At 33.8% G+C, this 12,692-nt stretch overlaps 1 protein-coding gene across 1 annotated transcript in view; it reads left to right on the top strand.

The window, feature by feature from the left end:
• Positions 1–12,692, top strand: part of EYS (eyes shut homolog (Drosophila)) — a 1,343,277-nt gene that overhangs the window by 364,536 nt on the left and 966,049 nt on the right. Inside the window, 1 exon segment of the mRNA XM_021084496.1 lies at positions 5,226–5,347. Within this exon segment, the coding sequence (XP_020940155.1) occupies positions 5,226–5,347 (122 nt within the window).

Here is a 12,692-nt window from a genome sequence, read left to right as displayed (position 1 = left end):
AGACATTTTGTATCAAACATTGAAAAAGTTCTCTAATGTTAACTTCCTCCAGAGCACTTGATTTCTCTGGTAGGACGATAGAGTACAGAGAGATGACCTCACAACTAAAATGTTGATCGGGGTTTTAGCATGATCTGGGCTGGGTTTATTGCTGTTTCGCCTTCTAGACTGTAGCCCTCTGGATTTTGATGAAAGCTAGACATGTTTAGCAGGACTTTTCCACCTTACCTGCCCTAAACTCTAATCTCTACCTTTCCATAATAGGAGACTACTGAATCTTTGCTGCTCAATGCAGCTGCTTTCTGCATGCATTGGGAAGTTTCACCCTAGGGAACAAATGTTTCCAAAAGATTGCTCTTCAACATTTAGTCTCATTTCTTTGCTCTTCCCTTCATGGATCTCTGTCCTTGGCAAAGCTGAATGCCAACATTCAGGTTGTTGTAAGTTCCAGCTCCTTTTATTTACCTGACTTTGGAAAACAAACATCCTGGCATTACAAGCAGAGCCAAGTGTTGTCTTATTGTTTCCCCTTTCTCAAGAATTTAAGAGATCCAGTTAGCTTTGATTATTCTTTTCAGAATCCAGTTATTTTTCTATGTATTTTATTCAGTTTCTCTAGTTGTTTTTGGTAAAATGAGGTTTGGCAAGATTTTTTTGTTTGCCTGTTAGTTTGTTAAATAGCTTTTAGTAATATAAGGACATTTCTGTTAAGCTCTCATTTGCTATGAGGATTTTTATGAATGTGTGTTAAATTATATAATATTTTTTCTGAATATGAGGTGATGAAACCATTTTTTCCTTGTTTAATAGTGTGTGTGTGTGTGTGTGTGTGTGTGTGTGTGTGTGTGTGTGTGTGTGTGTGTGTGTGTGTTGAAGCATACGTCTCTTAATGTGGGGGGAAAAAATTACCAGCTCATAAAAGAACAAAATTTGAAGACTTTGTTAGACTTACTGACTTAAAATTATTTTCTTTCAGTTTTACTTTTTCTTTTTTTGATCATGTGAGATTGGCTGAATTTGCATTTCTCGTTATATGCTTGCCAGGTTTTGATATCTAGATTTTACTAGTTTCAAAAATTAAATTTCTCTGGGAGTTCCCTTTTGGTACAGTGGATTAAGGATCTGGTTGTTGTCACTATTGTGGCTTTGGTCACTGCTGTGTCATGGGTTCTATCCCTGGCCCAGAAGCTTCCACTGCAGTGAGTGAAGCCAAAAAAAAATTGTTTATCTGTTTTTTCTATTTTCTGCATCTATATAAAATAAGAGGGGAATTAAAAATACAAAGTAATTTTATTTCGGTTTGTGTAAGTGTACTGCCAATCTTCCTCTTTGGGCACATTTTAAAATGTCTACTTATTTAGTAAGACTTTCTACTACTTCTTGATCAATGTTCCTAATTTATGTTATCTGAAATTTGTCCACATTGTCTAAGTTTGTGTTTTATAATTGACACATCCCTGGATTCTCTTCCTCTTCCTCTTTCTTCTTTGTTGTCCTAGTCTGATAATCTTCATGTTTCAGTAGGTTCATACAAAGAAATAATGTAGAGATGGATAATTCTAGTCTAATTGCAGCGCTTATTGTCTTTGCACCTTGATCATGTCAGATTTAGTCTAGAATGCCTGGAGGTAAATGTTGCCGTTGATTAGAGTTGATTATTTGTCACTAGGCCAAGTATGTTACTGTCATTAATGCATGAAATATTCAAAATAAGCTTATGAAGTAGATATCATTGGTACTTTATATATTAAGGCATTTGAGGTTTAGATAACTTAGTTTACTTATATAAATTAAGTAGGTTATCAGGTTGGTAGACAGAACTGTAAGATGATCCCAAGTTTTTCATCCGCTTATGCACATGCTGTATAAAACCTACTCCTCTTGAGCCTAAGACCTGTGAATATAATAGGATCTTACTCTAATGATTTTATTACTTTATATTGAAAAAGAAATTCTGCAGATATAAATAAGGTCCCTAATCAGCTGACTTTGATTGATGGCCCTGACCTAGTTAGAATTGTTTCTTAAAGGAGACAAGACATGGCAGTGGGTGCTCCCCTATTGGCCATGATAGATCAAACCTCTTCTCCCTGTTATGAGAGCATGTGACAGCCTCTGTCTCTGACAGCTGTCCTTGCCCAGTAGTTAGCGAGTGAATAGACCCAAGTCCTGGTGCTGCAATGCAAAGGACTTTGCTAACCACTGAGTCTGGAAAAGGACCTCAAGCCTCAGTTGTGATCATAACCTCAGTCAACGCCTTACTTTTAGCTTGCTGAGACTTTAAGCAAGGGGGATCAACCAACCTGCACCGGGACGCAGACCTGGAGAAACTGTGAAATAGGAAATTTATTAGCAGCTTTAAGCTGCCAAATCTGTGGTAATTTGTTATATGGCAATAGAAAATTAATACAACAGACAGGTTTAGATATTTAATAAGCAACAGATTTATATTCAAAATCATTCTATACTTTTTACTTTTGTGTATTTGTCACTGATCACAGAGATTTAAAATGTCTAGCCCTTTGACCTGAAAAAATAAACTATGTGGTTATATGCGGTTGTATGTGGTATATTACATATATAGTCATTATACGTATCAAATGTGACCACTTTGTCTTTTATCTCATTGGCTGTGTGGTTGACTAAGCTAGATCTGTGCATCTTTTGTCATATTTGATCTTCCTGTCTCCCTCGTACTATATGTTTTCAAACTGTATTATCTGAATTTGTCAGGAAGAAAAATGTCTACTTTGCATTAAAAGCTAAAAATGAGGTGGTACCACCTTCACAAATTATGAAAACTTTTATTCATTTTAGCAAATGTATTTTAAATACATTTTCCTCCTAAGAAAAAACAAGCTCAAAATGTGATTATTTAAATTTTTGAATGCCAAGGTAATATTATTTAATAAAACTAGTATTTTACCTGTAACTATTCTTTTCAGTTACTGGAATTAATCAATAGTATAATGTTGATCAGGAAACTGCTTAGCACTAAGACTTTAAATTCAGAATAATGCTTTTGAATCAAGCAACAGATAATAGATATACTTGAACTCTGGGTTGATTCTAGTTAATATTCATTTCTGCTCTTTACAATGTTTATATTTTTAATGTCTAATACTAGAAAAAAGTCTATTTCCTTTATCTTTTTATGTTTCTGTTTCATACAGATTCCATCATATCTGGAGATCTGGTACCTGACACTTTTATGATAATTATGCCATTAAGTGGATGATAATGTTCTACTGATTATTAAATCATCACAAATACCAAGAATTATTAGCTTTTAAGGAATGTATGTGTTTAATGGAAAGAAATTTGATTGGTCTTTTGACACATTCACTAAATTTGCTTCAAATTGTTACTGAGACATTAAAATAAAAACCAGCAATAAATTTATGTGTTTGTCTTTACAGAAACAATTCACACTTCTTAGGAAATGAATTGTCAGAACAAAACTAAAAGGCATCTGTAGTTCCTAGTGTGGCACAGTGGGTTAAGAATCCTACTGCAGCAGCTTAGGTCACTGCAGAGGCACAGGTTCAATCCCCCAGCTGGAGCAGTGGATTAAAAGATCTGGCATTGCCACACAAGGGATAGATCTCAGCCTTAGCTCGAATTCAGTTGCTGGCCCAGGAGCTTCCATATGCCATGGGTGCAGCCATTAAAAAAAATAATAAAATAAAAATAAAAGACATCTCACTTGCTCCATGGCTTATGTGCATCCATCTTACGTCCTGCCATGCCCTCCTCTCTCTCTGTTTCTCACGGGGCTGGGCTGTGGTCCCCTGTCTTGCCTATTCTATAACTGCTTCTGTCTCAAATAGCACAAGCCTAAAACAAAATATACTCATTACCTTGAATTTTCATATAAGTCCTCTTTTAATGCTTACAAAAAAAATTAAGCCAAATGGCAATCAATGAACACTTTCTGAATGTTACAAAACTCCTTAAAGAAGTTAACAATGTAGGAAGCAGATGGCATGAGAAAATTGCTGCTAAAACCCAGCACACTCTGATTCCTATTAGTGAGAACTTTTGAGTGGAGAATGAGCACATGTTGAGGAGTAAAGCCAGTGTTGACAGTGCAGCCGGCTCCCATTCCAGGGCCTCAGTGGAGCTTCTCATACATTTGGATTATTGTAACCTAATACACGTACATGGAGCATGAATGTTTCTCTGCTTAATATGCTATTTGACTGTAATGTTTGAAACAAACTTTCTATCCACCTCTAGCAAAGGTATAGAACACATCTGAAGTCTGTTTTGGGTACTAACTTCATAGTTTACATTATTTTTCCACTGTCCAACCAACAGATATTGACCATCCACTGGGTGCCAGGCCTTCTCAAGATGCTGGGATGTATTCAACCAGAATACGTTTTCCAATCTCAGGGAGCTCCTGCTCCTCTTGCATGTTCACAGAACTTTAGACTTAGATCTGTTCCCCAGTAGAGAAGCAGGACTGGCACTACCTGCCACAGTTTTGTCTGGTAGAAATATAATGAGACCCAAGTGTGGGAAGTAAATTTTCTAGCAGCCATATTAAAATGAAGTTCAAAGAAACAGGTGAAATTAATTTTAATAATATAATCATGTGTTTAATGCTTTTTATCCATTGTATTACTATTCCAATATGTAAGTAATAAAATTATTAGTGAAATACTTTATATTTTTTTAATACTAAGTTTTCAAAATCCAGTGTGTATTTTGCACTTATAGCTCACCTCAGTTGTGACTAAGTGTGGCCCTAAAAAGAAAATAATTAAAAAAATAATAATAATTTTTTAGACTAGGGTTCTTGTCAAAACAAGAGAGAATTTGGGCTCTTAGATTTAGAGATTGTATTTATTGCATTGTAGTTAGTTTTTTAACTCATGAGCCAGTTACTGAGTACCATATTTATGTATTCAGTTTTATGCAATCATTAACCTTCGTATTACTAATGTACTGTTTTTATATTAAGATATTTAAGAAGACATAGCTCTGTATTGTGAGCTTAATACATACATATTAAATTGTATTGAATTAGATACTAAAGAATACTGTTCACATAGTTTTTAAACTGAGGTAAAGTAATTTGGGCAAGTATTGACATTACATAAAAATTGAAAAAAAGCGTACGTTGACAGAGAGATCAAAATAACCAGGAGTAATAACTGAATTATAAACTTAATAGTAAAGCATAACCTAAAGGTAGTATAATTTTTATATTCCCTTAGAACTACCAGTGTGTGTGCTTTTCTGGTTGGGAAAGACATTTCTGTGAACGAGAATCCAGTACCTGCCAAAAGAATCCCTGTAAGAATAATTCCACCTGTACTGACCTTGACAGTAGCTATCGGTGAGTAATATAGGCATTGTTTCCTCAAAAAATTACTTGCCATTCAGAATATTTTGGGGCTATATTTAGACATTGTTTTCACTTTACATCAATTAATTAAAATAATGGTACCAAGATGAAATGCCATTTTCTGACAAGATAGTGTCACATTCATTTGAAACCCACAAATACTTATCTAGTCACTTATGATGGAGCATGATAATGTGAGAAAAAAGAATGTAAACATGTATGTGTGAATGGGTCACCTTTCTGTATAGTAGACAATTGACAGAACACTGTAAACCAACTATAATGGAAAAAATATCATTATAAAAGAGGAAAATAAATAAAATCTGCAAATACCAAAGTTCAGATATCAAGTCAAAAAAGAAATAAACAAGAATAAACAAGTTTTAACTCAGAAGTGTAATGTCCAAATGTGGCTTATCTTACAAAGGCGCTTACTTCTTCAAAACACACTGTCACCATTTCAGTATTGCTTTGGGCCACTCTATGCAAAGTGAGTGTCACAGTATGTGTCCTTAGTGGGTCTCTTGAATTAAGATTTTCAATTTATTTTCTGTAAGATAATCATGAGTTTTAATTATCTTAGTCAAATTATTGGTGAATTTTACAGCAGTAAGTATCCACATTTTCCATAATACAATTAATTGTGTTATTAATTAAATTTTAGATAAGTTTGAACCAACCAAACAAATCTGAGTAGCCATTGTTATTACTTCAAACGTTTCATAGCCAAATATATATTTGTAAATAGCTTTTAGGTTTTATTTTTTTGGTGTGTACTAGGTCCTTCAAGTCAATGAAAAATCAGGTGTATTGTAACTAGAATGCTTTTCTTCTTGTCACAGAGGCAGAATAATTAAATATATTTTAATATAAATATATTTATATGATTATTTTTCCAGAGACTAATCAAAATAGTTTCAGAATACCCTCTAAAATAAATCACACACTCTCTTGTCTTATGACTAAAACTAAGAATTCTGGATCCGTTAAGCATTGAAAGATTTTTATAAATGTTCCTCATTTAGGGGACTGAAATGGGATATAAGACCAAAGATGGTCAATATAGGCACTTTATTTCATTAAAAGGGAATTCTGAACTATCTGCCAATTATTTGATTTACATTTCAATGACAGTAACAAAAATAATGAATAACTTGGTAATACAGAAGAACTCTCAATATCAACAGTTGGCATTAGTTTAAAATATACAAACACAGAGTTATTTTTTGTGACATTATCAATTATTAAAATTGATATAGCACCATAAATTAATATTTACTTGAATTTCCATCCACATAGCAGGAGAAAGAATCAACTTTTGTTAGGCTAGGGGAAAAAAAAAACTTTTCATAGTTGTCTATGTATGTTTATTTTCCATTAATAATGTTATTAATTATAATTTACAATGTATAATAAGAATTTTCTAGGATGCTTTTCAGAGATTCTGACATATACCTTTATTTTTTTGGTTTTTTTCTATTTTGGTTTTTAGGGCCCCACCTGCAGCATATGTAAGTTCTCAGAGCTAGTGGTCAAATCTGAGATACAGCTGCTGACCTACACTACAGCTCACAGTAACACCAGATCCTTCAACACTGAGCAGAGGCAGGGATCAAACCTATGCCTCATGGATACTAGTCGTGTTCATTTCCACTGAGCCAACTTTTAAACATTCAGTTCTCTCTTTAGTTCCTAAAGATAATCTGTTTATGCTTTTGTGTATGTGTGCAGTTACACAGTCAGTTGCCTCCAGAAAAATACTGGCAGGAACACACCTGTGGTTGAACCAGTTGTTTGTAACTCATTGCTGAGATAGAACACACAGCTTGTGAATCCACAGGGCATTTCAGTAAAAGGGTCCTGGGCAGGATTTAGAGGTTCCTGCTTGTGACACATAATTTTGGAATGGTTTACAAAAGTGGGGCTTTGGTCTGCATAGGATATTGTCAGGGGGTGGCAAGCATTCTGTGATTGGACTCATACTCAATCTTACTAGAATGATTGAAAACTAGATAGAAGAGATTACATGTTTACAGAGGCAGCAGTCCTGCCTAATAGCCTTGATAGGGAAATGTTCACTATTCTTGTGGTTCAGAGAATGTTCGTATTTTTATTGGTATTTGGATATACTTAAGGGGTAGGCTTGTTTTTGTAATGATTCATTAGAATCACAGAGTACCTTCAACTCATTTTGATGTTCTGTGAAATTGTCTATTGAGATGTTTTAAGGGGAAAACACGGTGTAGCTGAAAGCCTAGCTTCCAGTTCCCGGCCAGCTCCTGGGAATCATAGATTTAGTCCTCACTTTCGCTTTCCTGAAACACAGTCTCATAGATAGTGCATGTGGAATACATCACTTATGTTTGCCCATCTGGTCTAAGGTAGGTTATTCCCATAATGTCAATCAAACAGAATGAGAAGTCACAAGTATTAATTTATTATCCAGCGCGATAGTACTTTTATTTAGATAAAAATACTGCCATCATTTGATTCAGAGATCTTAAATATCTAGAACAAAACAAACTACAAAGTCTATAAGGCTTAATTAAAATACACTTTAATATTCATGAGACATAATCAGTCTTTCTAGAGATTCTGACACCACTAATTATGAACTCTTAATGACTTAAATTTATAAATGTGTGAGAAGACTTTGCCTCTTACATTAACACAAACACTCTTAGTCATGTTATCATGCTTCAGATTTTTGAAAGGTTACTGATACATTTCTAAGATAATAGATTTGCATTTTTTCTCAGTATAAAAATAGAAGTCCAGCTGAAATAAGCTTTCTAATTGTGTTTCTTCTTTGTGATTTTAAAACCGAAAATGAATGAAGACAAATGTTATGTTAACGTTGTCTTTGGTAGCTTGAAAGGGGATGAGAAAATTCACTAAATACACTACATTGAAGTGAACATAATTAGTATATTATGTGTGTTATATATGTATGTTGTATATGATGACTCACTGTTTAGGAACTACTAAGTTGTCTATTTTTAGGGATTTTAAATTTTAATAACAAACCTGAGATCATATAGTCGCATGTGGTCTAGTCTCCTATTTAAAAATTTTTGTCACAATTACATATTATCAAGATTTACATTTTAGTGAGAATGAGAAAATTTAACCATTTCTCTCTTGTTGAACATTGAGCTTGTTTCTAATTTGCAGTTAATTACATTATTCACAGTTAATTACAAATAATGTTGAACTGGTATTCTCACACACAAAAAATCTTCATTCGTATTTATGATTATTTCTTTTCTTTTTTTCTTTTCTTTTTGCTTTTTTTTCTTTGTCTTTTTGCCATTTCTAGGGCCGCTCCCAAGGCATATGGAGGTTCCCAAGCTAGGGGTCGAATCAGAGCTGTAGTCGCCATCCTACACCAGAGCCACAGCAACGCAGGATCCGAGCCTCATCTGCAACCTACAGAACAGCTGATGGCAACGCCAGATCCTTAACCCACTGAGCAAGGCCAGGGATCGAACCTGCAACCTAATGGTTCCTAGTTGGGTTCGTTAATCACTGAGCCACGATGGGAACTCCTATGATTATTTCTTTAGGTTATATTTATAAAATTAAATTATTGAGTAATAGACTGTGAACTTTCTTTTAAGGTCCATAGGATAGCTATCTTAAATTTCTCTCCAGAAAACATAACTTTCTTGCTTTCCTATGAAAAAAAAAAGCATAAAAGTGCACACACAATAATTGAGCTTTATGTAAAAATATTCTTGTACAATATAAATGGAAAATAGTATCTCATTGGATTAATTTTCACTCCATTGATTACTAAAGTTGAGAGGTTGTTCTTTTCTGTTGTTGTTGTCTTTTAAATATCTTTATTGAGACATGACTCATATACCATGCAGTTCACCCTTTTAAGTTGTATAATTCAGGAGTTTTTAGTATATTCACAGAGAAGTGAAGCATCACTGCTATTTTATTTTAGATCATTTTCATCACCCCAAAAGAAACCTACACCTCTTAGCAGTCCCTTACCATTTCTCTGTCCTTCTGTGTCCTGAAAAATCACTAATCTGTTTTCTGTTTCTGTGGATTTGCCTGTTGTGAACATTTATTACAAATGGAATTGGGCAATGAGCGGTCTTTTGTGAGTGCTTCATTAGTTATCATAATGTTTTCAAGGTTTATGTTGCCATACTTCATTCCTTTTTATGGACAATAATATTACATCATGTGGTTGTAACATATTTATTTATCTAATCTTCATCTGATCGTCATTTAGGTTACCTGCTTTTTGACTGTTATATACAAGTATGTGTATGGACATGTGTTTCCGGTTCTTTGAGTATATAACTCACTTCCTGCTTGCACTGAGCCCCCAGGTTAGTTAGAAATAGGAGATTAATGTCTTTTCATGTCTTTCTTAGGCCAGGGTACAAACTTTCAAGTTGTATCCTCTTCTAGTTTCCTGGGATTATATCTGGCTTTTCAAAGACTTCTATGAATATCCTGATTCCTGTTTTTACCTTTGTACTTGGCAGCCTCTTGTTAGCCTCAACTGAAATCATCACCTCAAGCAACTGCAATGTTAAGCAATCACCACTGATTGTTTTTAACAAATGCCCTTATTATAAGGCTTTTCTAACAGAATGAGCTTTGCGTCAGGTCAAATAAAGTCTCTTCCTGAGAATGAAACATTCACAGAGCTGTCAGACTAATGAAAAGAGTGATATTACCTGGGGAGAACCTTTTAGGTAAGTTCCCAAAACGGTATTGCTTCCTCTAGTAGCTGTCAGGCTGCTAGTTTCACAGATGCCATAATTGCAATGCTGTTGGTTTTCAAATCTTTGCATAGCTAGGGAGAGGAAGATGGCAATAGTGCAGTTTAAACTACCAGACAGCTGACTACATTTAGGAGATTTAGTTATTTTTCTTGAATAAATACTCTTCAGATTGTTGCAGGCCTTTAGTTCATTCCAGGGTTCTGGGAAAGTTGATTTTTGAGTATGTTTTCCAGTGTTTTTCTTTTATGTGAGACTAGATTTCAGAAGTTCTCTGCCACTACTGAAGTGATTCTACCAAATTATATTTTATATTTTTCAGAGAGAAGAGAAGAGGTGTTGGTGGGTGGAGGGAGAGGGAGAGAGAGAAAGTTCTAGAGTTAGAGTGTCTGGATATAGGATATAAAATTTGGTCCTATTGCTAACAAAGAGTGGAATTGGGTTAAAGAAGTTTATTTATGTTCCTAAGCTTTCAATTTCCTTGTTTGGAAAGTGGAGATAATAATAGTTATATTGCATATGGTTATGGTTATAATTAAATAAAATCTTTACACACAGTACTTAGCTCATTTATTGATATATACTAAACTCAAAGTAACACGTTTTTATTATCTCCAACATTTGTATTACTTTTAAAATATATGTGTGAGTAAGATTAAAGTAGCATCTTATAAATGGTGTATCCTTAGAATTACATAGATATCAACTTATCCTTTTATATGTATATAGCAAAAAAGAACACTAAAAAGTGATTATTCTTTCATAATTAAGTAAGAGTTTATTCACTAAGTTTAGAGCTCTCTGATGCTGTCCTACAACTTTTCACTGAACAAAAATTTCAGGAGTCTCAGTAAAGTAAATGAATGTTTTATTTCATCTAGTGAATAGACAATCTAAAAAAAGATTTTGCAAAAATTCTTAAATTTCATACTATTTTAGGGAATTCATATTATAATCATGATAACTGCTTAAAATAGCACATATTTTAATAGATCAAAAAGAATTGCATTTCCTGGGCTACCTGCTTATATTCCTTAGAAAATATTAGGAAATGAAAATTTGCTGGAACATCAAATCTCTTTAGATATCTGTGTCCTAAGTTACTAAACTACCTACATGTGCTCATCTCTAAACAACTGGAGTTGACATAGTTTAGTGTTTACATAGTTTCAAGACATTAAAAAGCAAATTGGGCTAGGGATGTAATTTGAATGCTGACTGCAACCTGCCTTCTGCTATTCCTGGCACGGTTTAGAATTTAACTGCCTTCTTTATTTCTGATTTTTCTTCCCCCAAAGCAGAGTCAACAGCTTTAGCTACAGATGGGGCTCTGTATGGCAGTTATTGGACCCAGATGCCACACTCTGGAGCATGTTTTGCCAACAGCATCTGGCTCTTTTGCTGCCTGTGTGATTGGCATTCTAGTTGATTCTGTGGCCTGCTTTTCTTATGGATACATAAGAAAATCATGGACTTTCAGAAAACATGAAGGGCTGCCACAGTTGACCATAAGAAAATAACTTCAAGATGCCATAAAGTATGAAGCACTGTGCATTAGAACTTTTCACGTTTCTTATAAGGATTTTTTTTTTAAGTTTTATATGGCTACAACTGAAAAAATTTTGAAACTTAATGAGTCTAAGTAAAAAATTCTGCTGATCTGTATTTATCATATTGAATGAAACCTACAAAATTCTGGTGTATTACTAGAAATTTATTTTTGTGTTTCTTTTTTCACTTAACTTATGCATGCCTAGGAGCACAAAATGTTAAATACAAGTAAAATAAGTGCTAATATAAAATAAAGCCATGATAGAATTTTAATCTGGGCAACAGCAATCTATCTTTAGCCAATGAAAAATTTTTCCTTTACCAAATTCAGAGCTTTGAAGAAAGTATCTGTTGGAATGTGATTCACCTCCTTTTTGGATAGCTACGCCATACTTTATTTTATGGATATAACATAAGGACTAGGGAATTTTTAATTTTTGGTAGTTATAAATTATTATTTGGAAAAATTATTTATATGTGTCTCCTTATAGACATATATCTGTAGATTTGTACAGTAAATTCCTAAGTGAAAGTGATGAATCAAAGATCATCAAGATTTGGACAGATTTTATCAAATTATCTTTTGGCCAGATTTAACATTATATTCACACAAGCAATTAATGAGACCATCTGATCGACACTTCTAGTTTATATTATTTTGTACTGGGAAAAAAATTTAGTGAGGGTTAGATATGCCCATTTTATATCATGAAGAATGATATATATATATATATATGAATGAAGATTAGACATTGTCAGTAATTAAACAAAATCACTACTTTAGAAAATAGTGAATCTAAATATAAGATCAAGGTCTCTGTGGCTCCAATCCATTGTTTCAGGTCTTTGTCAACTGGTCTTGCTTTGAATATAAAATAATACATGTATTGCCACTGCCTTTCATCCTGAGCTACCAAGGAAGGGCAATCACTGTACTTCTAACAAATTTGAGCAAACTTAAATTGTTATGCTTTGCTCAGGTAGTTCTAATTTCATCAAAAAGAGTGACTCAACGTTTAAGTATATATATACAT

This window comes from Sus scrofa, chromosome 1 (genome assembly GCF_000003025.6).
Source record: "Sus scrofa isolate TJ Tabasco breed Duroc chromosome 1, Sscrofa11.1, whole genome shotgun sequence".
NCBI classification, from domain to species: Eukaryota; Metazoa; Chordata; class Mammalia; order Artiodactyla; family Suidae; genus Sus; species Sus scrofa.
This window is presented reverse-complemented; position numbering and strand designations above follow the sequence as displayed.